Source organism: Vitis vinifera, chromosome 19 (genome assembly GCF_030704535.1).
Source record: "Vitis vinifera cultivar Pinot Noir 40024 chromosome 19, ASM3070453v1".
In the NCBI taxonomy this organism is placed as follows: domain Eukaryota; kingdom Viridiplantae; phylum Streptophyta; class Magnoliopsida; order Vitales; family Vitaceae; genus Vitis; species Vitis vinifera.
This window is the reverse complement of record NC_081823.1, coordinates 10502250-10530193: the sequence shown is the minus strand read 5'-3', so window position 1 is coordinate 10530193 and position 27944 is coordinate 10502250. Positions and strand designations below refer to the sequence as shown.

Below are 27944 nucleotides of genomic sequence, written 5' to 3'. Positions count from 1 at the left end.
AAAAAGTAATGAGATGGAGAGGTTGTGCCATTAGAGATCGAAATTGTCAATCTATATTACGAGTTTAATTGTTATTATTGTCTTATCATCTATCGACTTAATATATTGTGGTATTGATATAAAAGAATTTCAAATTAATTACTTCCAAAAGAAAATTTAAAGTTAGTATGTCATGTTAAATTATATTTATTACTTTATTTTATTTTCAAGTTAAAAGTCACCCTTAACTTGTTTTATGTTAAGGATAGAGAGATATCATACTACTATTAATTGTGAAGGGAAAATGATCACGATGACTTCTATGAAAAAACTATCAACTATTTCGATGTTCCAACTATTTTTTTTTTTAATAATTTTAGTAGTTAACTTATTATTATTATTTACTAAAAGTCATATATTTTACTAAAGGTGTATTATCATCATCATCACCATCATCATCATCATCATTTATTTTAATGTATTTTATTGAATTCGTGTCTTGAAGATAAGAATGAAAATATCGATGTAATCACAAATATATTAGTACTTTGATTTCATGGATATATCAGAGATATATTGGGGAATATTTTCATATAAAATATTGATGATGTAAAAATTAATGAAAATTTTAAAAATATTAAGAAAAACTGTAAAAAATTATGTGATAATAATATCCTCTATGTCTATAAAAAATATAAATTTTATAAATGTATATTTATTATTAAGTTGTATTATATATTATTTTACAATAATATTATTACAACATGTTTAATTTTAAAATATATTTAATATTAAAATTATGATTCATTTTAATTTAAATGTATTTAATGATATTGAATAAATAATAATATATGTACAATTTTTTTAATATTTATATTTAATAAATATATAGATTATATAAAAAAAAAAAAAGACATCAAGAAAATTATGTTTTTATATTTTTGGCTATAAATTAAATTACATGTAAAAATAAAATAATTAGAGTTAATTTATTTAATAAAACAGTCTTTAATATTCTTTTATACATGTTTTGATGCATGGTTTATTTTATTTTATTTTATTTTATTATCAAGGAGCAACTTGCTCCAATGGTTGCTATAGAATTCACTTGAAAATCGGAAAAATCTTGATATTTTGGTGAAATATCGGTTGAAAAAATCAAGCAAATCCCCATATTTTGGTGAAGTATAGATTGAAACGTAAAAAATATTGAAAAATTGGTAAAATATGGTAAAATATTAAAAAATATCGACTGATGATATATCTTCTCAAATTTTGTATCAGGATCCATAGATATTGGATATATCAAGGATATTTCGATGAGATATCCAGATGTTTTAAACCTTACTCGAAGATATGACTTCAAAAAAGCACATTAAAGTCATATCTTCAAGTCTCGATTTCAACCAATGCACTAAAATCATGCCTGAATACTAAAATTGTATTTTCACAACACAACTTAAACAAAGAATAGTAAGATGCCTTATTGATAAAAAGTGACATAAATCTAGAAATATCATGGAAAGTTCCATTTTTAAAATAATATTTATTAATTTATTGTATTTAAAAAAAATGCTCATGAAACATGCCAAATGTTTGCTAGGCACAAGGAATTCTAATTGCATGTTTCCAAGTTGAAAGGAATTTGGTTGGAAAAGAATTTAAGAACATTTAGCCCATGTCAATAAAAAACTAATTTAACAAACCATGTCTTTTAGTCCCTTAATTAAAGGCAAAGCACAATCATTACAATAGTCAACATGATTTTGTAGTAGGCACGCTTGTGGCAATCATAAAATTAAGAGAATTAGGAGATGGAGACATCCCTATTACTACCTTCAATGAGTCAAATTGATAGCTGATGATCATTTAACATTGTATCAATGGCTTCTCATCTATTGAGCTATGAGGTGTTAGGATTTTAACTCAAATTAACTTTATATTCACCATTAACCTATCATCCAAAAACTCTAATATCATTTGGATCTCATTTTGACAAAAGTTATTAGTAGGCAGAAAAAGCAAGAAATTTTTGTTTCATTTTGTTTTCTTCAATTATATTTGAATTTTTTTCTTTCACACGATATATTAACATTCCATCCAATCAAGCCTTAAACTTTTGAGTGAATTCACTAAATTTAACTTAAAATCAATGTTTTCAAACTTGAATCAGCCATTAAATTAAAAAAAATTAATGATTTATGATTTAATAATCAGATCGGTGGTTGAATAATGGTCAAATCAATGACTTCATAAGTATGTAATTTACATATATTATATAAAGTTAAAAATAATTATAAAAAATTAAGAATATATAATTAAAATTTTTATTATTATTTTATTATTTATATTTGATATTCTCAAATTAAATGATAAAAATAAAAATAAATATATTAATATTTTAAATTTAATTAAATAAAAAATATATAATATTTAAATGTGAAGATATATATAAGATTAAAGGAAAGTCATAATATTTATATATATCTACATATATCTTATTATTTCATAATTTTGAAAATTATAATATTATTTTCACAATTATCATCGTACAATCATTATTAAAATAAATGTGGAGGTAAATATTTATGTTTATTTAATAGTTTTAAATAAAGAAAATTTGATAACATCAATATTGGATATAAACTATTTTACATCAATATATAATAAATTGTCTAATAGTTAAGAGGTCCACATATACCTTTTATAAGTTGGAGATCCTTGGCTTTAGTCCTCTTGGCCTATATAAATAAGTTGCGAGTTGCAGGTTGGTAAATCAATAGGTTATAATTTATATTGGGCCAGAGGATGGACAACCCATTCTATTTTTTGGGTCAAATTAGAGTTGATTCATTCTTAGAAAAGGGGTTGGTCCATCCAATTTGATGGTTTAACCATTGATTCGAATAGCTCAAACAAGCCAATCGGACCAAAGAGGCCACTAGTCGGCAGCTTGATTTGTTGATCCGATTTGATCCACTTTTTGAAACCTTGCTTAAAATTAGCCAAAAAAATGTCTTGTTGATAACTCAAGGTCACTTCTTGTTAGAGATGTTTAGGTAAGTACAATTGTTAGCACATGTAGCAATATGTGACAAGTTAGAATAATCACTCATGTATTCAAGAAGCTTTACAAAAGTCAATTTTAACTTGAATAAAAACCTTTTTTCTAGAGAATTATTCCCTCTTCTCCTGTCTTCTTTTCTTATATTATGATATCAAAGCTTGAATAGAGATATCCTTGTCATCGATCCTAAAGTTTTTTCTTTCTTTACGAAGTTTACTCCATTCTCATTAACAATTCTCTTTCAATCAACATTGACAATGACAATTATCTTCTTTGGTGACAATGAGTTTCAACAATTGTTCATGGTTACGAATTTCGGCATTTCATCGATGGTTTGAGTTGTGTACTTGAAAAGTTTCTTTCTCCTCAAGATGTAACATTGAGCAACATCAACAAGGCTTTTCTTGATTAGAAAAGACAAGATCAACTACCAGTCTCATGGCTTATTTCATCCATGCTTAAAAGTATGTTGACATGAATGGTTGGTTGTAAAACATCTTATCATATCTAGACCAAGCTTAAGTATTATTTTGCTTCTTAAACAAGAGCAAAGATCTCACATGTCATAACACGACTCCAAGGTGCAAAGAAGGTGATCTTTTTATCAACGAGTCTTTTGAAAAACAAGCATAGTATTGATATTCTAACATCTCTTAGACACTTTGTCTTCATTGATGATCACATAAAAGTGATCTTTAATGGATTGACTTTTGAATATGATGCTTTTGTAATTTTTGTAAGTTCAAGATTTGAGTCTTATTCTCTTAAAGACATTGAAGCCTTGTTACTAGCTCATCAGGAAGCTAGAATAGAAAACAACAACAAATCTTTAGATTTTCCAACACTTAGGTGGTGTTTGTTTTTTTGGCTTTTTGCTTAAAACCATTTAGTTTTAGAATTTAGGTTGTTTGTTTTTTTACTTTTTTATGACTTATTATAAATTTTTTATTAAATAGAAAAAGCCAAAATATGTGGCTTTTTCTAAATAGAAAAAATAACACAATGATTTTTTTTACTTTTTAATACTTAATAGAAATAAAATACTACAAAAACAAACAACCTAATATTTAATACTATTAAGTATTAAGGTTCTATTTAGAATTAAGTAAAAAAACAAACACCACCTTAGTGTTAATCTTTCAACTTAATCTAAACAAGGAAATAAAAAAGCAACCATGGTGGCTTCAACGGTCAATTTCATTGTATTAAAAATCCTGGTATCTCTGATCAAAACAAAGGGAATTTTTAATCTTTTAGCATAATCATGGTAGATTCAATAGGTTAAATGGTCTTTGTGCCTTTGATTCCAACATATTCGAGCTTGTCTTATTGCCCTCACTCATGCTACTTAGCCTTTTGAATTTACTTGAAAAGATTCATTTGTCTACACTAGCTATTACAGATTTCTCTTCTAAATCTTCTTCTTTATATGATTTGTGGCATAGCCAATTGGGTCATCTATTATAAAATCGATTCTTGCAAAATGTAAAGTTCCTAATATCAATAAAACAACTATTAATTTTTGTATAGTCTGTTGGTTCAAAATTTCATTAAATATGTCCCTTACTTTTTCATTATTTATTTTCACTCACCTTCCCTCTAACTTAAAATAAGGAAGATATTTGATAAAATTTCAAACCAATAAGTGTAAGATGTATTTAGTCAAAATCTCACGGGAGATAAATGAAATTAACCTTGCATTTCAAGAGCCTACTACAGTGACAATGGCCTTCCAACTGAAGCAGTCATGACAGATGAGCTTTTTGCAATCATAAGAAATGGCAATCAGCCTTAGTGTCACTCCTTGCTAGTAGGAAGGCCATAGGCTGCAAATGGGCGTTCAAGGTGAAGGATGATCCTCATAGGACCGTTCACAAATACAAGGCCCATTTCGTAACCAAAGGGTTTCATCAAATGGTGGGCTTTGATTTCAATGAGACTTTTAGTCTACTAGAGAAGCCCTCAAGATTTAAGAGTTGTACTCACAATGGCAGTCACGAAAGGATAAGGGATCATACAGCTGGATGTGAATAACGCATTCCTTTATGGGATTAGAGGAGGTTTTTATGGTGGAAACCGAGTTGATTGCATAAAGAATGTATGATTCAAAGCAAGCACCATGTGCTAGGCTTGAGAAACTTCATATCACCCTGATTTATCTTGGATTTGTTTTAGGCTTTTAGCTATGTCATATCAATCATTGTTTCGTTAGAATCATATCAAGTCACTCTACTTTTATTCTAGTTGACGTTGATGACAGAGTAGTCACAAACAAGAATCCTGCAATTGTGCTAGCTGCCAGTCTAAACAGTGAATTTCCTCTAAAAGCTTTAGAGGAGGTTAACTATTTCATTGGCATACAAGTGACTCAAACGAGTGAAGGACTTCACTTGTCGCAAGCCAAGTATATCGAGCCAAAAAGAAATATGCAAAGGCCAACAACACTCCTATGACAATAGAAACCATTTGCGTATTTAAGAAGCTCTGCGCAACTAAGTTTAGATGGAGTAAAACAACCCATTTCAGTGAATTCCTCCCTCTTCCTCCTTTTGTATGGTTAATTTCTGAGCTTAAGTTATATATGTAGGCAAATTAAGTTGCTATATGTATATATTCTGGATGCCCCTTGTATATATGGAGCTGTGAAATTCTTGGAAGGCAAGCACATAGAAGATGCTGATATTAAAACACATGAATTTCCCCAACGACAAGAGCAACCAACAAAAAAAAAGAAACGGAAGAAGAAGAAGGAGCTCCATTTCCCAACAACTAATCAATCATGTATACACAGTTTACAGAGCAACAGGGGGTACTGAAATCAGCCGAAGAACTTGGGGTCATAGCCGTTGCTGGAGGTGGCAAGGATGTAATAAGCCACGATGTGGCCGATGGAGCCCCAAGCCAGGACATCAACGATGTTGAAACCAACAGGGTCGTTGGATTTGAGGAGGCTTACGTACTCCTTGGCCCTTGAGTCGCCAGCCTCGAAGTGGGTCAAGCCGTTCTGCTGAGGGACTTGCTTGGCCACGTTCTCCCTCTGGAAGTTGAAGAAGACGAACCTCCCAAGGAAGAGGGATAGCCCAGTGCTCAAGCTGATCACCAGAGAGGTGTTCAGCTCGGCTCTCACCACGCCGGCGCTCCTCTTGGGGATGGGTCTGGTGGACATTCTGGGGATGGTGAGGGAGAGGTCAGTGGGCTTGCTGAGGGGTCTGAGACCTTGGAAGGATTGGTGGGGAAGGTGCTTCTGGAGGGTGGTGGCGGCGGATGAGAAGGTCGGTGCCGAGAAGAAGGCGGAGGATGCCATTGCGAGGTGTAGGTGGGAGAGAAAGAAATGATCAGATTGAATTACAGGGAGAAAGAGGGAGAGGGATGAGGATATACATAAGATATGAATAAAGATCATGAGGAGGAGGTTAGATTAAGATATTGTGAGGAGGGGAATGGCGGAAGAAAGATTTTGGGAGGTGAGTTGGCCTTATTTTATTGGTCCTCTTTTGGATCACAGATTCCTACACCAGACACTGCATCTTTAAAATTGTAAGACGGGAGTGGGTATATATAATATAGAAATAGAAGAGAAGAATTCTCACCAAGGATCCGTGGCGCAATGGTAGCGCGTCTGACTCCAGATCAGAAGGTTGCGTGTTCGATTCACGTCGGGTTCAATTCCCCCTTGCATTGGATTTTTTATTTTTATTTTTCTTCTTTCTCATTTCTTTATCGTAGTAAGTACTCAAATTCAATTCCTCAAATAAAATAAAATATAATTTATTTTTAACATGAAATTATTTTCCTAAAATGTCCCTTTTACTTGTCCTATCATCAACCATGTTTGATAATGTTTCCCTACCTTTTAGATATATTTATTATTATTATTATTTAGGATTTTTTTTCTCCATAAACAAACACCCTATAAAAAAAAGTTAAGAGATTTTCTTTCTTTAAAAACAAACACCCCATAAGAAAAGTTGAGAGACTTTTTCTCTGATAATAAGCATTTTCATAGCAAAAGTAAAGTAATTTGAAAAGTATAGACATTATAAGTGGTAAAACCTTAATGTATTGTAAATGAGTTTGCGTTTTAATGAGAATAAGATTTATAACTTTTCCTATAATCTCTTTAAGATTTTTTTTCATTAATTTCAAGGATTCAGGTTTTTTGGGACATTTTCTTTTGGTTTTTAACTTTAATTCAAGGCATAAAGATAGAGGTAACATATTGTTATTTTTAAAAGGTAGATGAGTTTAGATTACGTATTAAATATTTGTTGATGGAGAGAAGAAAAAAAAAGTTCGGGTTGTTTGTTTTTAGAGAAAATAATAATAATAACAATAACAATAACAATAACAATAATAATAATAAAAAGAGGGAAAACATTTAAATTCTAGTTGTTCATTTAAAAAATTCAGGATTTTTTTTTTATATATTTTCATATTAATAAGTCAAAACCCGCTTTTCCTAAATTTAGATTTATTTATTTTTCATTAATTGTTAATAAAAAAAATAAAACCAACAATATAAAAACACTTAAAATTTGGATAAAAAATTGATTTAAAATAAATATGCAAATTTTCAAAAACAAAACCGAAATTTTTAATGAAATCAAATTCTATAAATTTTGTAAATTCCTCATTTAAAATTGAAAATAAAATATTAAAACCTAAAATTTGGATTATAAATAAATCTATTGCAATTTTTTGAAAATTCAATATTTTTATCGAACAATAAAATCAAAATAAACTAATTATCATTCATTCTATTTAAATTTATTTAATTTAAATTCTAAAACATAATTTATGCTTATTTAAATATCCACTATAATCAACTATTCCAATTAATTTTGAAGAATAAAAGTGAGTTTGATATTATGTCCCAAATTAAAATTTTGAAAACTAATGAATTAATTTTAATAATAATTAAATATTTCTATTACAAATCCTTAAATTCAAAGATAAAAAATTTCAACAATATATTTCAATCACAAATAGTCTTAACTTCAAAAAATTTGACAATAAACATAAATTTCAATCACAAAGTCCATAAAATCTGAATATATACTACATAAAAGCAAGTATTATCTTAAAAAAATTCTAATATTTTCTTATTAACCAAATATAATTAAAAGCCCTAATTATTATCAGACTAGCAATTTCATAACTAATTATTATTTTGGAATATTTAGAAATGTATTAAGCTACCATTTTTCTCTAAATTATAATTTTTTAAACTAAAATAAAAAAATATAATATTTAATTTTCAAATTATATTATATTATATATTTTTATTTTTTTAAGAAAAATATATAAATTTATGAGTTTTTTTTTTCTTACTATCTTAAAATTTTTTCCTATTTACAATTTAAATTTTCATATAAATATATAGAAAAAAGCTTTTTTAAAATATATTATAAATAGATTTTGAATTATAAGTGTAACTCAAACTTAGAAAAATGAGATTGGATTGGACTTAGGTTGAATAACTCAGATTAGAGGTCGGGTTGGGTTGATTGTTTTTTAATTCAGATTAAGTTTGGGTTAGTCATCAACCCGACCAACCTGCCCAGATTGCAACCAAAAGAAGAAAAAATCATTCCATATTCAAAAGTTTACCATATATATATATATACAGTCAAAGCACCTGAGATCTAAAATCTGGCAGCACCCTGACAACTTCTAGTTCTGTTCCCATGAGAAATCCTTCCCACCCTTGCATACATCCACCCCTACACACACTGAGATAACCACCAATATAACCTACAACTACACATCACAGTCACATTTACACCTGGACCCTCTTCCCCCTCATCCTCCATGTTCGATTGTTGCTGCATTTCTTTGCATCCTAGAGCTCTCAACCACACTCATTCACTTGTACACTCTACATTTGAATCAAATCAGGGAATCAAGGTACGCGTAATTCCTACATCTGTTGTACTCCATTAGGCTACCATATGTACGATCCCACACTCCAATGAAAAGCGATTCTGTATCTGGGCTGAAACATATGCCTGAAACCTCACCAAAGAAATCGATTTCCTGCTTCTTCTCATATCCATTTTTCACATCATACACATGCACAAAGTCTGCAGGCTCTGCCATTGCCATGAACCGACCATCTGAGGTGTAGCGGATTGAGCGTATGGCTCCAAGGTTGCCCTTCAGAACAGCAACCGACTTGGATAGATATCGGGCATCCCAAATTCGGCAGGTTTTGTCCTGGTTCCCAGTGGCAAAAGTTACACCATCAGGGTTCCATGCCGATGCAAATGAATAATCCAAGTGCCCACACAATGGCATGACTGTCTGCAAGGATCAGAGATTCAAAATCAGCACATGCTTCCACTTTCAGCCTTCAGAGAGATGCATAAATTTGATTATAGTAGGTCATTGCCACAGAAACAGAGCAGATGAATACCTTTCCAGTTTTGGAGTCCACTAACATTCCATTCGGATTGTCCCCAACAATTATAAGAAGCTTACCATCAGGGCTCAGGGAAGTATGCTGCAAAAATAGCAGAGAAAAAACATGTAATTATAATTCAGGAAATCATCCTTTTGGAGGTTATGCAACTAACTGTGGTTGGCATTGTAGTTAAAGCGGCCCACACGTTATGGTCATCTGAGGCAAAGTACAGCCAAAGAAGGCCAAGGCAACAAAACATATTTTTACTCCTGAGCATAAACCGTTACATATTCAGAAACTATAGATGTATGCAAACAGGAATTATTGAAAATCTAGGCAAATCTTATGCATGCAATCCTCTAAGTTAAACCTTCTAGATGGCCTATCATCTTGTCATGTGGCTTCTCTTGGTATGCCCCCATCCTCACCCCCTGAAGAAAAAGAAACGGAAAAACCTCCCATCCTTCCCCATCTATAGGAAAAGCCAAAAGGAAAGAATGGTAACTCTGGCAGGGGCGGCTAGTATGGGCTAGAGAAATCTGTCAATGATCAGGCCCAGCAAGGCAACACCTAGGTGACAGTTTGACTACACTATAGAAGGGGGTGGTTCACATAGAAAATGACAAAACTTGACCAATCACAATGATTTCCAACTCATCCAAGATACATTTTTTTTTTTATATAGGTAAATTTTTTGTTCCCATTGGGACTCAAACATGGAACCTCCCATAAACCCTCCCCATCCCTTTACCACTTGAGCCAGGCCTCAAGGGCAACTCATCAAAGATACTCATGTGAACAAAAACCTAACCAGCTTGATCTAGGCTTTCCTTTTCTAGTCTATGAGCCCAATCAATTAAATTTCTCTCATATATGTTCTTTCCTTTTCTAAATCATTGGTTGCAATGCTGGTTCAGAAACAGTTAAATGGTTTTTGCTGGGGGTCTTCAGGTGTTTATGCCCTGTCTTGGCTTCTGAAAGAAGGGTTTTCCTGGTAGAGTTGGGAGCTATTATAGGCCAGCGGAATGAGACTTGGAGAGGAATTTTTTTACTACAGTACATTCTCCTCGTGAATGGAATAATGGCAGTGCCTTGTCTTCAGAAATAATAAGTTTCAAGGGCTTCATTGAGGATTGCAATCTGATTTATCTGCTGATGGCTGGTGGCAATTTCACCTGGAGTGGTGGCGAGATGGCAAACTTCTGTCTTGACTTGATTGTTTCCTTATTTCTTTAGATTGGGAAGATCATTTCTCTAATGTGACTCAAAGTATTTTACTTAGGCCAGCTTCTAACCGTTACCCTATCCTTCTCAATAGGAAAGGTATAAGTAAAGGAAATGTTCTTTAAGATTCAAGAAAATGCAGCTTAAGGAGGAAGGTTTCAGGGAATTAGTTTCTGGTGGGGGTGTAGCTAAGAGCATGGGGGGCCAGCTAGTCCCAAGCTTGCATGTAAACTGACAGCTCTTAAAGAGGATATGAAGCAATGGAACAGGGAGGTGTTTGACAATATTGCTACCTGCAAAGCTTGTGCTTTGGACTCAATAAGAAGATGGGATGTGAAAAAAAGGGTGGCTTATCTCCTCATGAGCAGGACACAAGAAATTCAGCTATTCAAAAAATGCAGCAAGCTGGCTGTGATGGAAGAATCGTCATCAAGACAAAAATCTCACAACCTTTGGCTGAAGGGGGCAAAAACAACAATTTTGTTTTTTTAATAGGGTGGAATTCAACTTCCCAGGAAGAATGAGGATTAAGGGCTCTTGATGTTCTAATGAGGCTGAGTTGAAGAGGGGACTAGTTTAAGCACCTTTTTCTGAGCTTTGGAGGAGGATTGGCATTGACAATGACATTCTCAAGTAGAAAGGGGAAGAGGCAGCAAAGGATTGGAAAGGCCTTCCAGTGAGGTGAAGTTCACAAGGCACTTGATGAATTGGGTGGGAGCAAAACTATAGGCCTAGATGGATTTTCCCTGGATTTGTGACAAAATTGTGGGAATGTGATTCTGTCAAATTTCCTAGATTTTTTGGCATGAGTTCTACCCTTACAATACCTCCAAAAGGAGTTTGAACACCATGTTTCCAATGCTCATCCCTAAGAAAGGTGGAGTTGAGAATATTAAAGATTTTAGACCCAAGAGTTTGATTGACAGTTTATACAAGCTGTAGGTGAAGATTTTGGTAAATAAACTTCAAAAAGTTATAGGCAAGGTGATTTTCAAGTTCCTGAATGCTTTTGTTAAGGTTAGACAGATTTTTACCCTCCTTGCTAATGAGGCCATTGATTTAAGAGCTAAAAGTCTAAGGTCAGGGTGTGATTTGTATGTTGGACATTAAGAAGACCTATGATCCTATTTTCAGCATTAGAGTTGATGGGTGTTGATCAGAAATGGATGAGTTGGATTAGATTCTGCATTTTCACAATTCTGTTCTTTATGCTAGTCAACAGCACACCCATAGATTTTTTCCAAAGCTCAAGAGGCTTAAGGTAAGAAGATCCTCTCTCTCCATAATTATTTATCTTGGTGATGGAAGTCTTAAGTTGTTTCCTGCAAAGTGTGACAAAAGGTCTCATTAAGGGTTTTAAGGTGGCGTTGAGGGAAGGAGTTGAAATTTCACACCTTCTGTTTGTCAATGATACTTTGCTATTTAGTGAGGCAGATAAAGAGCGACTATCTTACATTAAGTAGGTTCTTTTATGTTTTGGGGTTGTTTCCAGATTGAAACCCAATTTGGAAATAAAGTTACTTCCCATTGGAAGGGTGGAGGACTTGGAGGGGTTAGCCAATGAGTTGGGATGTAGGAGGGTAGCCTTCCCATTAAGTAATTGAGTTTGCTGCTGGAAGCCAATTTTATGTCATCAACAATAAGAATCAATTGAGGAAAGATCAAGAGAAGATTGGCTTCTTGGAAATGCCAGTACCCTCCAAGGGAGAAGGCTAACATTGTCAAAAAGCAATCTATCTAGCTTTTGATTTATTTCTTACCAACACTCGCAGAAGGCTGAAAAAAATTTCAGACAGATTTTTTGTAAGACAGTCTTCTAGAAAAGAAAATTCATCTATGCAAGCGACTGGCTGGTCGTTCTAAAAATGCTTTTGAGGGTTTGGGGCTGTTTTGTCCTCAATGAATTTTGTAGGTAGTATGGGGATTGGTTAGTGTAGGTGTGATGTAAGTCCATCTTTTGTACATTGCTTGCATATGTTGTGTGCACATTATTTCAAATGGAAGGCTTCATCGTAAAACTACCATGATGCATGCAATTTGTTTGCACTTATGAAGCATGCATCTTTTTTAGTCTTACCACTAAACTTATAGCAAAGAATTTTTAGGTCTAAATCTGAAAAGTAGCAAGTTTCTAATTAGATCTAAACAAATGAAAATTCTGATATATGCAACTTACATTCACTGGCCAAGGAAAATGAAAGTGCTTAGAAAGTTGAAAATCTTCCATATCAAAGTCTCTAACTCCACAGTCATTACTTGAGGCAATGAAGTGAACTGCACCACTGAAAATTAAAAAATGCAATGGGAGTTAGGTTCATATGCAGAATTGACAAGTTCCATTGCTAGTATAAGCAAACACCAAGTACCTGGAACTGGCATAAATCTCAATAGCATTGGTGATTGCATTATCGTCATAAGTTATCCTGGAACAGAAACTAACTCCAGGTCGATCTAGATACTGCATTCCAATAAAAGGGGTGAATGCCTCAGTCTCAGTGTAATTAATTTTCAGGACCTGATTTAATAACTACAAGGTTATGAAAAATGACAGAAGTAACTGAGAGCTTAGCTAGAAAACTCTGCAAAACTATATAATTTTGTTCTTCCATAGTTCCTTAAACTGGTGGAAACTCCAAGGAATGAAAAAAAGAAACCAAGAATGTGAATCAATTGTGGTTAACTAAGTGAACATAAAGATGACCAAGATATCAGATTATAAAATTCATAAATCAGAAGACCTCACAGGACAATTTCCCAGTCTTATGTTGAACAACTAGCTTAGACTCTTTTTGACCTATATTTCAGGTGTACATCACAACACCATGTAATTAAGGCCAACATGTTAGTGGGCATGCAACTGCTGTGCCAAAGTTTAATCATCCCCAGATCTCTCGTTTTTCTTTTAGGATCACTTCCAGTCAAAGTTGTTTAAATTACCTTGCAAATAAGTTCTCCCTGAAACCCTCCAGCAACTAGCAACTTATCTTTTACTGCAAGCGTACTAACTTGCGTCTGTGTAAATCCTTCCAACAGACTCCCAGGGTGTTTCTATATATGAAAAGTAGAAAGATTACTTTTTATAGAAAAAATAAAATGGGTCATTCCATAGAAGAACATAATTCAAACTGAAAATAAAAAAGAAATTGCACTAAAGACAAAAAAAAAAAAATTGAAGGTAGTCTGTCATACCCAAACATATGGTGAGAGACTTTTACCTCACATGGTGCCACATGCCCTGAAACATTGAGAACTTCAGACATGTTGCAAGTCAATGAAGACCAATGAATGACAGAGAAATGCGACATAAGATATACATCATGTTTTGATGTAGCCCAGACTAAGTTCCTCAACTGCCTCAACAAACAGCGTATGTCTATATCAGCTCAAAAACCAAATTATCCAAATAGTCAGATTGAAAAAAATTAACAATAAACTGCATTTAGTATCAATTCTAGTTATGATTTGGAATACTCATTCAATAACTACCCCTGCCACCAGCAACCAAACAACTTCCACCCTACCCCCCAAAATTATAAGTTATTGGCCAATTTTGTAAGTCATTTAATTGTTTTTCTCTATGATGTGATCTATGACTGGATCCGTAGAGATTAATTGGTTTCAAAGGTAACCAAAGGTAACAAGAAGTTGATTCTGAATATCCTTTTAAATAGTCTATAAATTAAACCCCTGATTTGTTCCAAACAGCCTATAAACCTTGGTGGTTTCATTAAATTAAATTTGAAAACATATGAGACAGTGAGAGTATGGTCCAAATTTGTCATATCAAGAGAAACAAACAGAAATCTATGGCAGAAGGAAAAGAATATTGCACAAAGAAAAGGTAATTGACCACTTCAAGGACTGATCCAACTATATCAATTTTAAGGATGATCAACCACGTCAATTGACTTCTTGGAAATCAACTCCAAAGTTGAAATAAGTGTAGGTTTAAAATTTGATATTGAAACATTTAAGGTTAAACATAAGATATATGCCAATATTTACAAGAGTATCCAATTATACTTGCATATGCTCAATAGTAAATTAGAGAAACAATAAGGAGCAGCACAACAGTTTCATGGGAGCAACAAAGGAAGTTTATCGGTCAATTCAAAGAGCAAAAGGAAGAAAAAATGTTTTTAAAAAAATAGAAAAAAAAAAAAGTTAGCAAACAGGTAGTATGATGCAAACTTGGAGATCAACCTGGAAATGAAGAATTGTTGATTTCACAGATCTTGCATTGTGTTTGAACTCATAAAACAATCCCCCTTTCTTGGTAACTTTGCATTCCTATTTACCATTGAAAAATGGGTGAGATTAAGGTTTTGATAATACCAGCATGGGAAAAGGGGAAATCAAAAGGAAAGATGAAGAGACTTTACCTTTGCTGAACCATCTCCAGATCGAGGAATGTTTTCATAGTTTTTGTATTGTTCTACCCTAGTTTGCCTGTACTTCTCTCTAGTGATGGTAAGCCTTTCCCAAGGAATTCCTTGTATGTCTTTTCCTCTCCTGGCTTGAGCAGAGCATGTATCTGCCGTTTTACTATTCTGCATCAAATCCAAATAATCATTCTCAGATATACGTCAGTCCAGATAAAAATAAGTTTGAAGTTTGCTCGAAAACCTGCAATGGCCACATAAAGAACTAAAGGAATCAAACAAATAAAGGCCAAGTTTTGTATTAGTCAAAATTATAAAAAACCATAAGAACTGTTGAAATTTGCATGTGCAAGTCTCATATGTTAAAGCACAAACCAGGTAGTCATATACATCAACCTCAGACTCTGGGCCGCCCATCTCTCTGTCATGGAACTCTTCATCCAAATCATCTACATCTTCCATTTTGTATTCATCTGCCATGTAATCTCCTTGGTGATGGGACATGTTCTGCCAGAGAACTGCAAGCCTTAGCAAATATTAATCCAAATATATAACTTGAATATTAACTGAAGGAATAAGATTGCCAGGCAACCCAGCCTCTGAAATGCCAGGAAGACAATTCAATTACTATTATATATACTTAGTACGGGTTTTGGTATCATTCTCAGACATAGTTGCATTGATAAAAAACCATAATTCATAATATTGACGCTGGCAAGCTTTGCAAGAGCCGCCAATATAGCCAAACCAATTTGCCTGAAACAGGTAGCTAGAGGAAATAATAATAATTTAATTCTTCAAAGTTGAAACACCAGGCATCTTTACGATATACGCATCAGAACCCATTCCTCCCATCCCTAAATCCCAGATACTAACACTAAGCTTACACCTTACAAAACCAGGACTTCTTCAAAAGCCAATTTCCATATCTATATGCCACCCTTGCAGGAGTTTAAACTGCAACATAACATGTAGCTCCAAATTTCTGAGGCAACATTGTCAACCCAAACATGCTACTGTCCTTTGGTATAAGCACAAAATGAGGCCGGGTTCAACCTCTACTCATAGAACAGCATGACATGAAAAAGGGGCTACCTAGGCATGCACCAAACCAGCCCAGGACAGTGTTGCATGTAATAATTCCATCGGTTCCCTTCATTAATTTTCCAGGAAGGAAAGATGCACAAAAATTGAACAAACCCAAGGCCTAACTTCATAGAAACACACCAAAACAAACAAAAACCTAAGACTTACAATAATAAATCAAAGAAGGGGAAGGTCATACCGGGCCACAAGAAACTGCAGCAGATAGGGATCTATACAATATTGGCGTATAAATTCAAATGGGTTAACCCAATGAAGAAGAAAATCAGCCATAAACACACAATACATAGAGATGAACATGAAATTGCAGGCACTGAACTACCTGTTTGATAAAGAGCTTCTTGGGTCTGCAATTCTTAACATCTCATACCAATTTTCATCTTAATAATATATGTAGAAATAAAATTTAAAAAAAAAATGGGGCAGAAGAAAAAGGGAGAAAAAAGGAAAAAAAAAAAAAAGGCAGGGGTTGAGCTTTTGGGAAGAAAGGTGATGTTTATCCACTGATTTTGTTAAGAAATGTGACGAATGGGGACAGCCTTTCCTTTATTATTCATGAGAAACCATCAAATTGGTTCTCCTTGGCCCAGCCGTGGGCGTTGTGCCTCAAGTTTTGTGGTATGGTATTTCAAAATCTCCATCCTATCTTGACTATCGTGATGGAACCTTCTATGCTTCTAGCCGCCTCCATTCGACTAAGATGGTTGATTGATTCAATTACACATCATCCTATCTTTACGTAATACTTTTGCGTTAAAAAATAGTTCTTAAAGCAAACATAGAAACTATCACTGTCACCACAAAAAATCATTGCACAAATAGTGGGGATTGATGAATCATGACATAAAATAAATAAATAAAATATATGGATATAATTTTTTTTTTAAATAGTATCTCCAATACCATATATTATATTATAATAATGTTTAATTTGTTGAATGAAAATGCATTATTGGAAAAAAGAAGAAGGAAAAAGTAGGTTTTGATTCTCTAATTTAAAAAAGAAAATAAAAAAAACCTCAACTTTTATAAATCATATACCCACTTAAAAATATTTTAAAATATACATACACTTTTTCATAATTCAAATATTTATTTCCTGAAATACCCTTTTACTTAATAATATTAAATAAAAATTTTTAAAATTAATTTATCATTTTAGTTTGATACAAGTGTTTTAAAAATAAATATATTACAAATTTTTTATTATATAATATAATATGCAAATTATTATGAAAATTTTTTCCATGATTCTCAAGTCATAAATAAAATCTTTTTAATCTCCTAATTAATAATAATTTTATATCGTATATTCTGTAAATTGAGTAACATGAAAAATAGATTGGAAAAATAAAAATGATGATTATAATAGACGAGATGTACATATTTTATCTCCCTTAAGGAATTTTATTAAACGTCATATATAAAGGATATAAAAAAAATGAAAGATAACTTATCTTCTCATTTATTCTATCTTATTATTATTACTGTTATACCAACTTTGAACGAGGGAATGAGCCAAAATGTTCCCAAAGTAAGATAGAGGAACTAAGAAAAAAATAGATAAAGGGCCCAAAATCTAAAATAATCCAACTTCTTCATCATGAATAAACGAACTTTTGACCCTGAGGAGGAGACTTTAGGAGATACACACAAGAACTTTAGAGAGGCCAAGGATAAACTAATCTTAGTAATTCTTCTCGTTCTTCCTATATAGACCAAACCTTAAGCCCTTTACCTAGAGGCCTTTTGTTGAACCTCACTAATTGATGAAATCCTACTAATAGGAGGCCTTCATAAACTGTACCAATGCTCCCTCCTCCCCATTCAATTGAAGTGGGTTTAGTGTTTACACAATGCTTATCTCACCACAACGGGCCCTTAATTCCATTTACAAAATCAAAATCCTTCGATACCTCTATGGAACTTGATTGAAGGAAGAGAAGGTGTATCAAGTCCGTATAGCACCCTCCAAGCTTTTCTCTTGATTTGGGTAAATACAATAACATCTATATGCCACATCTTAAGTGGGAACTTGCAGAAAGTGTTTTTTATTGAATAAAGGGGTGTAGACCCCAAAATTTGTCCTGAGTGAGTCCTTAAAAAAAGTGTTTCTCATTAAATTGAGGAGTGTGGACCTCAAAATTTGTCCTAAGTTCATTCTCACCCTAATTTATTTATTAGCTTTTTTTTTGGGGTTGAATTTGAACTATTCATTTTTAGTTTCATCCCCACCGTCTATTAGAAAAACCCTTAGGATTGGGTTTGGTTGGTTAATGAGATATGATAAGATAGGATATCTATATCATAAGATATATACATGATTTTAAAAAGGGTAAATCAGACGGTCCTCTCTTTTGGACCATTTGATAAATGACGGTCGAATCGGAAAACCAGACAATCCAATGACCCTTATATTTTTTCACTCACAAGCCCACCAAACTAGGGATGGCAACGGGACGGGTTTTTTCAAATACCCGCCCCGCCCCTAATGAGACGGAGTTTAAATTTAATAAACGGGTTTGAGACGGGTATGAGATTTTTTTTTTAAACCCAAGGCGGGTTCGGATATTGTCCTATTCCACCCCATTTACATATAAAATTAATTTTATAATTAAATTTAATTTAAATTTTAAAATTAATTTAATTTAAAATTTTATTTTACTATTTTTAATATGTAGATAATAATAATAAATTTTAATAAAATAAGTTATAAAAAATATAATAATTTTATTATTTATAAAATATATATATTTTAATGTAATTAAAAATTTTAAAAGTAATTTAAAAAAATTATAAAAAAAAAAATGCTAAATGGTGCAGCCGCCGGGAACCCCGCCCCGTTTAATTTTTTAAATGGATGGGGATGAGAATTGTTTTTAATAAACGGGATGGGGTTCGGATGGGAGCGACCCATCCTGAACCCGCCCCGTTGTCATTCCTATGCCAAACCCATTCAAGCCTTTTACCCCCCTCTTTTAAAGGGCCCAATTCAAAAGCCCAATCCGCCCACTAAAACCCTGATTTAGGCGTTTTAGCCCCTCTTTTAAAGGGCTCAATTCAAAAGCCCATTCCTTTATGCATTTGCAGGTCGTTCTTGAATCCATGTGCCTTCTCATCATTCTTATTCCAACTCGATGTGAGATTGATTTCAAGGAATCAATAAAATAAAATCCACCCATAAGACTCAAACCCAAGACATGAATCTCAAGTAAGGCCGCAGAGAACCACCAGGCTGCATGCACTTTCATGTTGAGTATGACAAATTGAAAATTTTATAATATTAAATAAAATAATATGATATTTTTTAAAAATTATAAAATTAGTTAAAACTAATCAATTTAATTTTACTTCAATTTCAATATATTTACATTTAAATATTGTATTTACTAATATTTAAAATATTGGTATATTTATACTCATACATTATTTAATTTGATAATATAAAAGATAAAACATAAATATTATTGATTTTTGATTATATATATATACATTTCTTTTGAAACCATTCCACCTTTATTTCAAACCAATGGATCAATAGTGTCAACTTATTAGCATGTTTATATAAAACATAATAAAAAACCACTCATTCCTCAATAAGAACTAAAATGAGAAATGACCCGTTCAAATGAATTTTCAAAATTTTTTACACTGATACCAACTTTTCTCATCAACTATTCACATTCAAGGCAAATGGCAGAAACTTTGAAATTTCTCCTTCAAAATTAAGGTGTAAACAATGAGAATCAAAGTTTAAAACCAAAACTAGTGTGAACGCATTTATGATATAATTATATTAAAATAAAACTTTCAATATACAACGTGAGAGAATTTATTACATTGTATTATATTATATTTAAAGTAAAACCTTTCAATTTACAATGTGAAAGCATTTATTACATATTAATACACTTTTTGAAAACTGGATATCTAAAAAATTCAGTCAATAAACTTAAGATTTTAAAACATTACTTCGTGTCAAGGTAATACCCCATTTCTGACCAAACAAAGTCTCCCTAACACACCAATTTTTCTAAAAAACAGGTTATAAGTCAAGAGTTAAGACTAAAAATTTTAGTTTTAAAACTTGATTTTATAGCAAAAACTTTTTCAATCACCCGTTTTTTTAATAAAAAAATAAAATAAAATTGACTAAAACATATATATATATATATATATATATATATATATATATATATATATATATATTATCTATGTATATTGCAGTTATTAACTAGTAAAAAGAGAACTATGATTCAAATAATTCTCATTTCCCTACTTTATTTGTTTACCCCTTTTACTCCGTAAGGGTGAAAAAAAATACATAAATAAATTAAATTACAAATAAAATGAGAACAAAAATTTAACAGAAATTTCTTACTTTTTATTGCTGAATACTGAAATTTACAAGCTGAAGATACAATGGACTATATTTCTCTTGATTGCTCTCTGATTGTTAGCTTGTTTTCTCTCTCAGTTTACAACTCATTTATAGACAAAAATTTTACAATACAACAAACTAAATTTAATTGGGGTTGTTGGCAGTTGGTAGATGGTAGACAAAAATATTTACAAAGTCTTCAAAGGTTTGGTTAACAATAAATGTAAAAATGGTAAGATTTGTTATATTTGATTTTTCTTTCTTCTTTACCATCCGTCTAGTGGCTTCTTCCTTGTCTCTTTGTTTTTTTTATCACATGCAGTATACGTGGCTTTATTGATTTTGGACTTCTACTGCTACATTAAATTCTTGTAGTTTGAGACGCATTTACTGCTTCAATGTCGTCATTGTTGAAATCAATGTTTCATTGGATTTTGCATATTATAATAACTTTTGTCATCAAGGTTTTCCCAAAATGATGTGTCATCACTGAGGTAAGATGGTTCTGGTAACTCTACACTAAATTCGGTTATAAAATCTTGTTCTTCAGGAGTAATGAAAGGTTTTGGAACAATAATGTGTTCTAAATGTTTGTTTCTTCATATAGACATGGTTTTTGTTTCTCCAACGAAATGAAACAGTTTATTTTGGGTTGGTCTAAGATTATAAATTTGAAAGGCTCTAAAACGAGTTAAAAATTCTGAAAATTCATTTAAATGGGTCATTTCCCATTCTGGTTCTTATCGAGGAATAAGTGGTTTTTTATTATGTTTTATATAAACATGGTGATAGGCTGACACTATTGATCTATTGGTTTGAAATAAAGGTGGAATGGTTTCAAAAGAAATGTCGATTTGTTTTTTGGTTTTGAAAAGATAGGTTAAAATATCTTTTAATTTTTTCGAAAAAAATTCAGGGATTTGAGATACATGGTTCATGAAAACATTTTTTAAAATTCCCTAATCCATAAACTATGGTACTAAATAAAAAACTTCTTTATTTACAATAGACATATTCACATAAGCTAAATATATAACAAAGAAAAATTTAGGGTCATGATATGTCATATACCTTGTTTTTATCTCAACATTTTTTGTTCTAAAATGCTTGTACAAAAGTTCTTGATTGTTAAACACTTTGTTATATTAGGTTTGCAGGAAAAAGGTTTTGACTAAAGAGTAGTTATCAGCTCTAATTAGGTTTTTAACAAGAAGTTTTTCATATTGTTCATATAGAAAAGATGATTTCCTTATTAAACTAAGCATTTCAAGTTGAATATTAAAACAATTGGTTTGATTGGTTGACATTGTACTGGTTTTTAAATCTTTTATCAGTCTTTTTTAATTTTCTTGGATTTTGAGATTTTGAAATTTTTGGGTTTCTAAAGCAATTAGTTGGTTTTGAAGGTTTTATAAATGTTGGGCTAAAGTTGACACGATTTTTCCATAAGCATATTCTAAATTTTGGTTTGGAAAATTTTGTGATTTTAGAGACCAAAGATTATCTACAATAACCTTATGCTCTTCAAAAAGGTTTTGAGAATATAAAGAGTTAAACCTCAAATTTGGATTTAACACTTTGTTCAGACATATGGTTTCAAATTGAAAGGTTCTAGCTTTAGTGGGATTTCTTTGAGCCATGTTCCTATAGAATAAAATCAATCATTAGAATTATCAACATTATTAATTATTTGTCTACTTAACCAATCTACTAATATATTATCTTTTCCTTTAATATGTTCAAATTTAGGTTTGAAACCAATTAAAGAGTTTTGAAACTTTATCCATCTTTTGCTGGACAATTTTGAAGAATTTTATTTTCAAAATAATTTTTTAATATTCTCACAATCGGTTCTTAAAGTAAATTATTCTTGGTTTAAAAATAATTGAAATTTTTCTAAGACTAAGATTATTGTTTCAATTTCTAAGTCTATAGAACTAAGGTTCTTTTGATAATCATTAAAAGTTCCACTACAGTATCTACAAAGTTATTCTTCTCCAATGTTAGCGACTACTAAAAGTATATCCTCCATCCTGTTTGGCTAGTATTAGTTTAAATTATTTTTTATTCACTTTCTAAGGGTAAATGTAAAGTTGAGAGATGTTTTACAAGTTCCTTTATTTTTTGTACAAGTTTAATATCTTTTTGGTTAAAATATTTATGTCTTGTGTTTTTTGTTTTACCATAAAGGGGTCCAGCTAATCCACTAAAGTTTTTAATATATGGTCTAGTATAGTTTAATAATCTTTAAAAACTTTGAAGGGTTTTTAAGTTTTTGACTTTATCTGGAAATTTATTTATTTATTTTTTACTATATGATCTTGCAGTTTTATTTGTCTATCCTCCAATTCTAATCCTAAAAATTCTATTTGGGTTTTAAATAATTTCACTTTCTTTTTACTTACTATTAATCCATGATTAATTAGTTTTTCAAAAATGAATTCTAAATGCTTTATATGTTCTTGAAAAGTATGCAAAAAAACAAGAATATCATCAATATATACAAGAAAAAAAATAATATTTACCAAAAAATATTATCCATCATTTGTTGAAATATCTAAGGAGCATTCTTTTTAATCCAAATGGCATTACATTCCATTCATATAATCCATAGGGACATGAAAATGTTGTTCATGGTTTGCTATCTTCTTCTAATCTAATTCGCCAAAATCCACTTTTACAATATACCTAAGAAAAGTATTTACATCCTTGAATAGAATTGATTAACGAATCTTTATTTGGAATTTTATAAGCATTATCATATGTATTATCATTTAATCTTTTATAATTAATAATCATCCTAGTTTTTCCTCTCTTTTTTTCTTCACTATGGTTTCTTACTAAAAAGGCTGAAAATCTATGGGAACTAAAGCTTGGTCTAATGAGATTATTATGTAATAGTTCTTCTATTTAAATTTTGAATTCCTTTATATCTATAAGGTTACATGCTATATCTGTCGTTTTTATTGTTAAATTTGGGTTTTTAATTGGTATTTTACAAGTTGTTTTATTTCTATTCCAATATTTTTGTGGGTTTTCTCTTATAATTCCTATTTTTTCTGCTTCTAATATAAGGTTTTTTTTTAAACTTATTTTCATTCCTTAATTATTCTGAATAATCATTAATTATAATATCATTTTGTGCTTCTACTTTGTTAACATGATGAAAGGTTACATTATGATTTTTATTTGATGCGTTTTTGTAAAAATAATTGTTGTGGTCTTAGGATGAAAACTAACTTGGTTATTTTGTATTGTTATATCTCCTTGTAAAGAATGTATAAAATTTAACCTAAAATGAAATGATATAAACTTATATAAGGTACAAGATAAGTTTGAGATAACACTAAGGTTATATTGTTAATTATGACTAATATATTTAAAATATACTTGGTTAATACTAGTTTTTATTGATTATATTGGTCTAATTCTACTGGTTGAACTAGTTTTTGCTGGTCTTCCTAAGGTAATAAAGTTTCAAATAAAAGGTTTTTATTGGCTCTAATATCTAACATTGCATCTACTTTTATTTCTATGATTTTTAATTTAATTATTATTGGAAAAATGATGGATTTAACTTTATTTGCAGTATTTACTTGTTCTATTTTTTGTATATATATATATATTTACAAGACTTACTAGTTCTTTTATTTCTTTAGAGTTTGAATTGTCTTCCTCTTCTTTCGAGATTTTTCATTGAATTATTATTTGTAAATCTTTCCACAGATTATAAGGTTTTATTTTACTTTCTAAAGGTTGTACAAGTTTTTCTAAATTTAAAGAAGTTTTCTTAGGTTGATTTTCCTTTTTTTCAATAATCATACAAATTTCTTCTCTTTCGGTTTCACTATACTATATACACTTAAATTTTAACTTTCAAAATCTAATTTGCTAATGAGTTCTTCTTCTTGACTATCGACCTGATACTCATTAATTAGGTTAATTTTTGCTTGGGTTTTTCTACTTCATTCATTTAATAGTTTTTTAAGTTCAGGACATTCAGGTCTTATATGGCATTCCTGATCACACAAATAGCATTTACATTGTCTTTTTCTTTTCTTAGTTCTTTTTTTTTTTTATCCAAAACTTTCTAGATTTTTTATGTCTTGTTTAATAAGGTTGTTTTTTAGAAAAGGTTTTTGACTTTCTTCTTAAAAATTTATTATAGTTCTTTGGTTTTCTGAACTTATATTCTTTACATCCTATGTTTAGATTTTCTCCTATATATAATTTTTTACAAAGTTGTTGATTTATATCTTATTTCTTTATTTGGCTTCTTTCTCATGTACTTACACATTCTTTTTCTAACTAATTTTTTTACAAATTCTATTCTAGCACTTATATAAGGAGAGTTTTTATATTCGGAGGTTGAAAATTCATTCCATAATCTAAGTTCTACATGTCCTTGTATTTTTAATATATATTGTTTAAATATTCAAGGGTTTTATCTACTTTAGCAAGAATTGCGTATTTCCTAAATTTTTATTCATATTCTTTTATATACGAAATGTTACATAATTTCAATTGTTCTAACTTATGGAGATATATTGTGGATTCCTTTATATCTTCTTGAGTTGTTCCTATAAAATATAGTTTTATTAAATTTATAAATATAGATATGGGAACATTATATATAAACCAAATATTAAATAAGATATGATATCTTCTTTTTTATCTTATCCCATAATATATTGGACTAAGCAAACATGACCCAAAAGTTTTGGATTATGTAGAGGCAATAATGACTTAAGGCTTAAAAGGTGAGTTCTAAAACTAACTGTTCCAAAATGCACATTTATATTAGGGTTTGGACTCCATCTAGACATAATATTTTATTAAAAAGAAAAGGGGAAAAAAAAAACAATCAAGGAAACTCATAGAATTTTAAAAAGATTTGATTTTTTTTTTAAATTAAAAAAAGATTTTGAAATATTTTTGTTTTTATTTTATTTTTCAATTCTCAATTTATGGCTCCTTTCCATACAGTTGAGTCATCAATGCAGACATAACCACAATGAGGGGCCACAACTACGTTGTATCATCTATGTTAGCCCAAGGGTTCTCATAATCGGGTTTTGATGATAACAAATCATAATTAAGTGACTAATTTGTTTAATGGTTAAGAATCTTAGGCATAAACTTGAAAATTCATCAAATGACCAAATGGATACAAGATCGAGACGTTTGGAAGATTTGTGATAATAGGAAATTAATGTAAGATGAATGCATGAGTGCACTTAGGATTTTCACACCTTTCATGCAACTTAGAAAACTCGGTTTATTCTTTAAAACTTCGATTTCATTAAAACCCGAATTTTTAACTAATGTACCTTAGGCAAAATGTTTTATAATTGGCTTAATAATTCACCTAAAGACTTTGCCTAAGCGTTAGAAAAGAAAGGAATTAAAAAATAGGTTTTCGGGGCCAAAAAGGCTCAATCGGTCGAGGTTATGGCCAACCGACTCAACTGGTCGACCGGTTGTGCTTGTCCAATCGAGGACTGGTTGAGGGAGGCCAAAAAGTTTCTCTCTCACCCAATCGCCTTCTCTTCCCGGTCGAGGGGATTCTCTTCCCGGTCGAGGGGATTCTCTTCCCGGTCTAGGTCTGGTCGAGGCAACGGTAACCTATCGTGCATTAAATGCTCTAACAGTTAGTGAACCGGTCGACCCCTAGCTCAACCGGACGAGGTTACCTTTTGCTGTTTTTGACTCCTGAGCTTAGAAACCTATAAATTGAGAGCTTCACTTCATTTATTGACAAGAGAACACTTGCATTCAATAGTCTACCTACCTGTTCTTGATCAAAAAGCTCTCACTTATTTCATAGTGCATTAAATCACCACTTGCATATCCTTTAGTGCACTCTTGTGTGTCATCCTAGCTTTGTCTTGTATTTGAGCTATCCTTAAGCTAGGTTGAAGGATCATTTCTTGTAAAAATCTGAGTGTTAAAACCTTCAAAAGGTTTGAATCTTGAAGAGATTGTGTAAGAGCCCATTGGAGTCGGAATTCAAGTGTAAGAAGATTGGAAGCTCGGTAGAAAATTGAAAGCTCGGTTGAAGCTTCAAGTTAGTGGAACCCTCACTCGGTTAGGAGATTGAGGAGAGTGGACGTAGGCAAGGAAGTGTCAAACCACTATAAACCCGAGTTTGAATTCTCTAACTCTATCTCTTTATTTTGCTTATATTGTGTTTGAATTTGTTGTGATTGAAAAAATTTTAAAAACTCAATTCACTCCTCCTTTTGGGTGTTTTTCTTAATTAAACATAGCTTTGTTTTCTCAATCTACAATATACCCTACTTTTTTTTCTTTTCTTTTTTTTCGTTTAGGCTTTTATGTCTAAGTTATTTATCTTTTAAAATGATAAAAATAAATAAATTAAACCCAGCAAAATCTTGATTTGAAAAGTTTATTTCAATATATAACTTTAAATTATTTTTTTAAAAAAATACAATTTAAAATGAAAATATTAAAATTATTTTATTAAATGATTTCAACATGATTTTTTTTATTTCATATGATAACAATATATGTTGTATGAAAATGCTAAAATATATGCAAAAAAAATCAATTATTACTCTCTTTCAAATATATGAAAATTATATTTTAAAAATGTTGTGATTAATATTAAATTTTAATGCAAGATTTATTAATTACTTTCAACAACGTTACTAGAATATCATATTATTTTTAATATAAAAATAAATTTAAATTACAGAAAATATTTATTTTTACCTAAAATTCAACTTATTCAATTATAAAATATAAAAATTAAATTAAATTAGAAAATTTTAAAATTAAAACGATATAACTAAAAGTCTATACTAATATGTGTATTGTATGCATAAATAAAAAAATATAAATTTAATAAGTGTATATTAATTATTAAATTATATCAAATATTATTCAACAATAATATTATGATATTTGATTATAATATGTTTAATTCTAAAATATATTTAATATTAAAATAATAATAATATATTTAATTTAATTATATTAAATAATATAAAAAATATGATAAATGTATAATTTTTTAATATTTAATTAATATATTAATGATATTAAAAACATTATGAAAAAAAAAATATCAAGATAATTTTTATATTTTTACTAATAAATTCAACCAAATATTTTCATTTAATTATAAAATAATTATAATTAATTTGTTCCTTAAAATATTATTTTAATATTTTGTTTATATGATAATGTTTAATTTATAAATTTGGTGCACAGTTTCTATCAATGGGCAACAGTTGGGGTTCGAATCCCCCAACAGCAGAAGAAAAATCGCTCTTTTTTTTTTGGCTTTGACCATGTTGACTTCCGATATATGATGGGAGTTTCGAGGCCGACATTTTAATCCTGCGTACGGTAACGATGTAAAAGTAAAAGGTCAAAATC

General features: G+C 30.7%; 2 protein-coding genes and 1 non-coding gene across 9 annotated transcripts; 1 reads left to right on the top strand and 2 right to left on the bottom strand.

Annotated features, from left to right (window-relative positions):
• Positions 1-5783: 5783 nt before the first annotated feature.
• On the bottom strand, positions 5784-6572 carry LOC100244683 (photosystem I reaction center subunit V, chloroplastic). Its single transcript, XM_002264197.5, has one exon. It carries the CDS (start codon positions 6447-6449, stop codon positions 5865-5867), a length of 585 nt encoding a protein of 194 aa, XP_002264233.2. The 5' UTR covers positions 6450-6572; the 3' UTR covers positions 5784-5864.
• Positions 6573-6639: 67 nt separating this feature from the next.
• Positions 6640-6711, top strand: TRNAW-CCA (transfer RNA tryptophan (anticodon CCA)). The gene has a single exon. It is a non-coding gene; the product is annotated as a tRNA-Trp (tRNA).
• A 1933-nt stretch (positions 6712-8644) lies between these two features.
• LOC100249746 (uncharacterized WD repeat-containing protein C2A9.03) lies at positions 8645-16785 on the bottom strand. 7 transcript variants are annotated; one of them, XM_059735395.1, is made up of 10 exons: positions 16482-16784; positions 15452-15573; positions 15056-15223; positions 14877-14963; positions 13889-14023; positions 13611-13721; positions 13040-13131; positions 12850-12955; positions 9462-9548; positions 8645-9349 (listed from the first exon to the last, which is right to left on the bottom strand). In XM_059735395.1, exons 2-10 carry the CDS (start codon positions 15557-15559, stop codon positions 8936-8938), a joined length of 1308 nt encoding a protein of 435 aa, XP_059591378.1. In that variant the 5' UTR covers positions 15560-15573; positions 16482-16784; the 3' UTR covers positions 8645-8935. The 7 variants fall into 7 exon arrangements, with proteins under 7 accessions (XP_059591378.1, XP_010644680.1, XP_010644679.1 ...); XM_010646378.3 differs by having other exon boundaries at positions 15452-15562; positions 16482-16783; XM_010646377.3 differs by having other exon boundaries at positions 15431-15573; positions 16482-16782.
• Positions 16786-27944: the final 11159 nt, after the last annotated feature.

Excerpts from the sequence above, each read along its gene's own strand:
- LOC100244683 (XM_002264197.5), bottom strand. The coding sequence starts at position 6,449 with ATGATCTTTATTCATATCTTATGTATATCCTCATCCCTCTCCCTCTTT.
- LOC100249746 (XM_010646377.3), bottom strand. The coding sequence starts at position 15,559 with ATGTCCCATCACCAAGGAGATTACATGGCAGATGAATACAAAATGGAA. Across the intron at positions 14,024-14,876 it reads CAACAATTCTTCATTTCCAG|TTGAGGAACTTAGTCTGGGC; the intron begins GTTGATCTCCAA and ends TTGTTGAGGCAG. Across the intron at positions 12,956-13,039 it reads GAGATTTATGCCAGTTCCAG|TGGTGCAGTTCACTTCATTG; the intron begins GTACTTGGTGTT and ends TTTAATTTTCAG.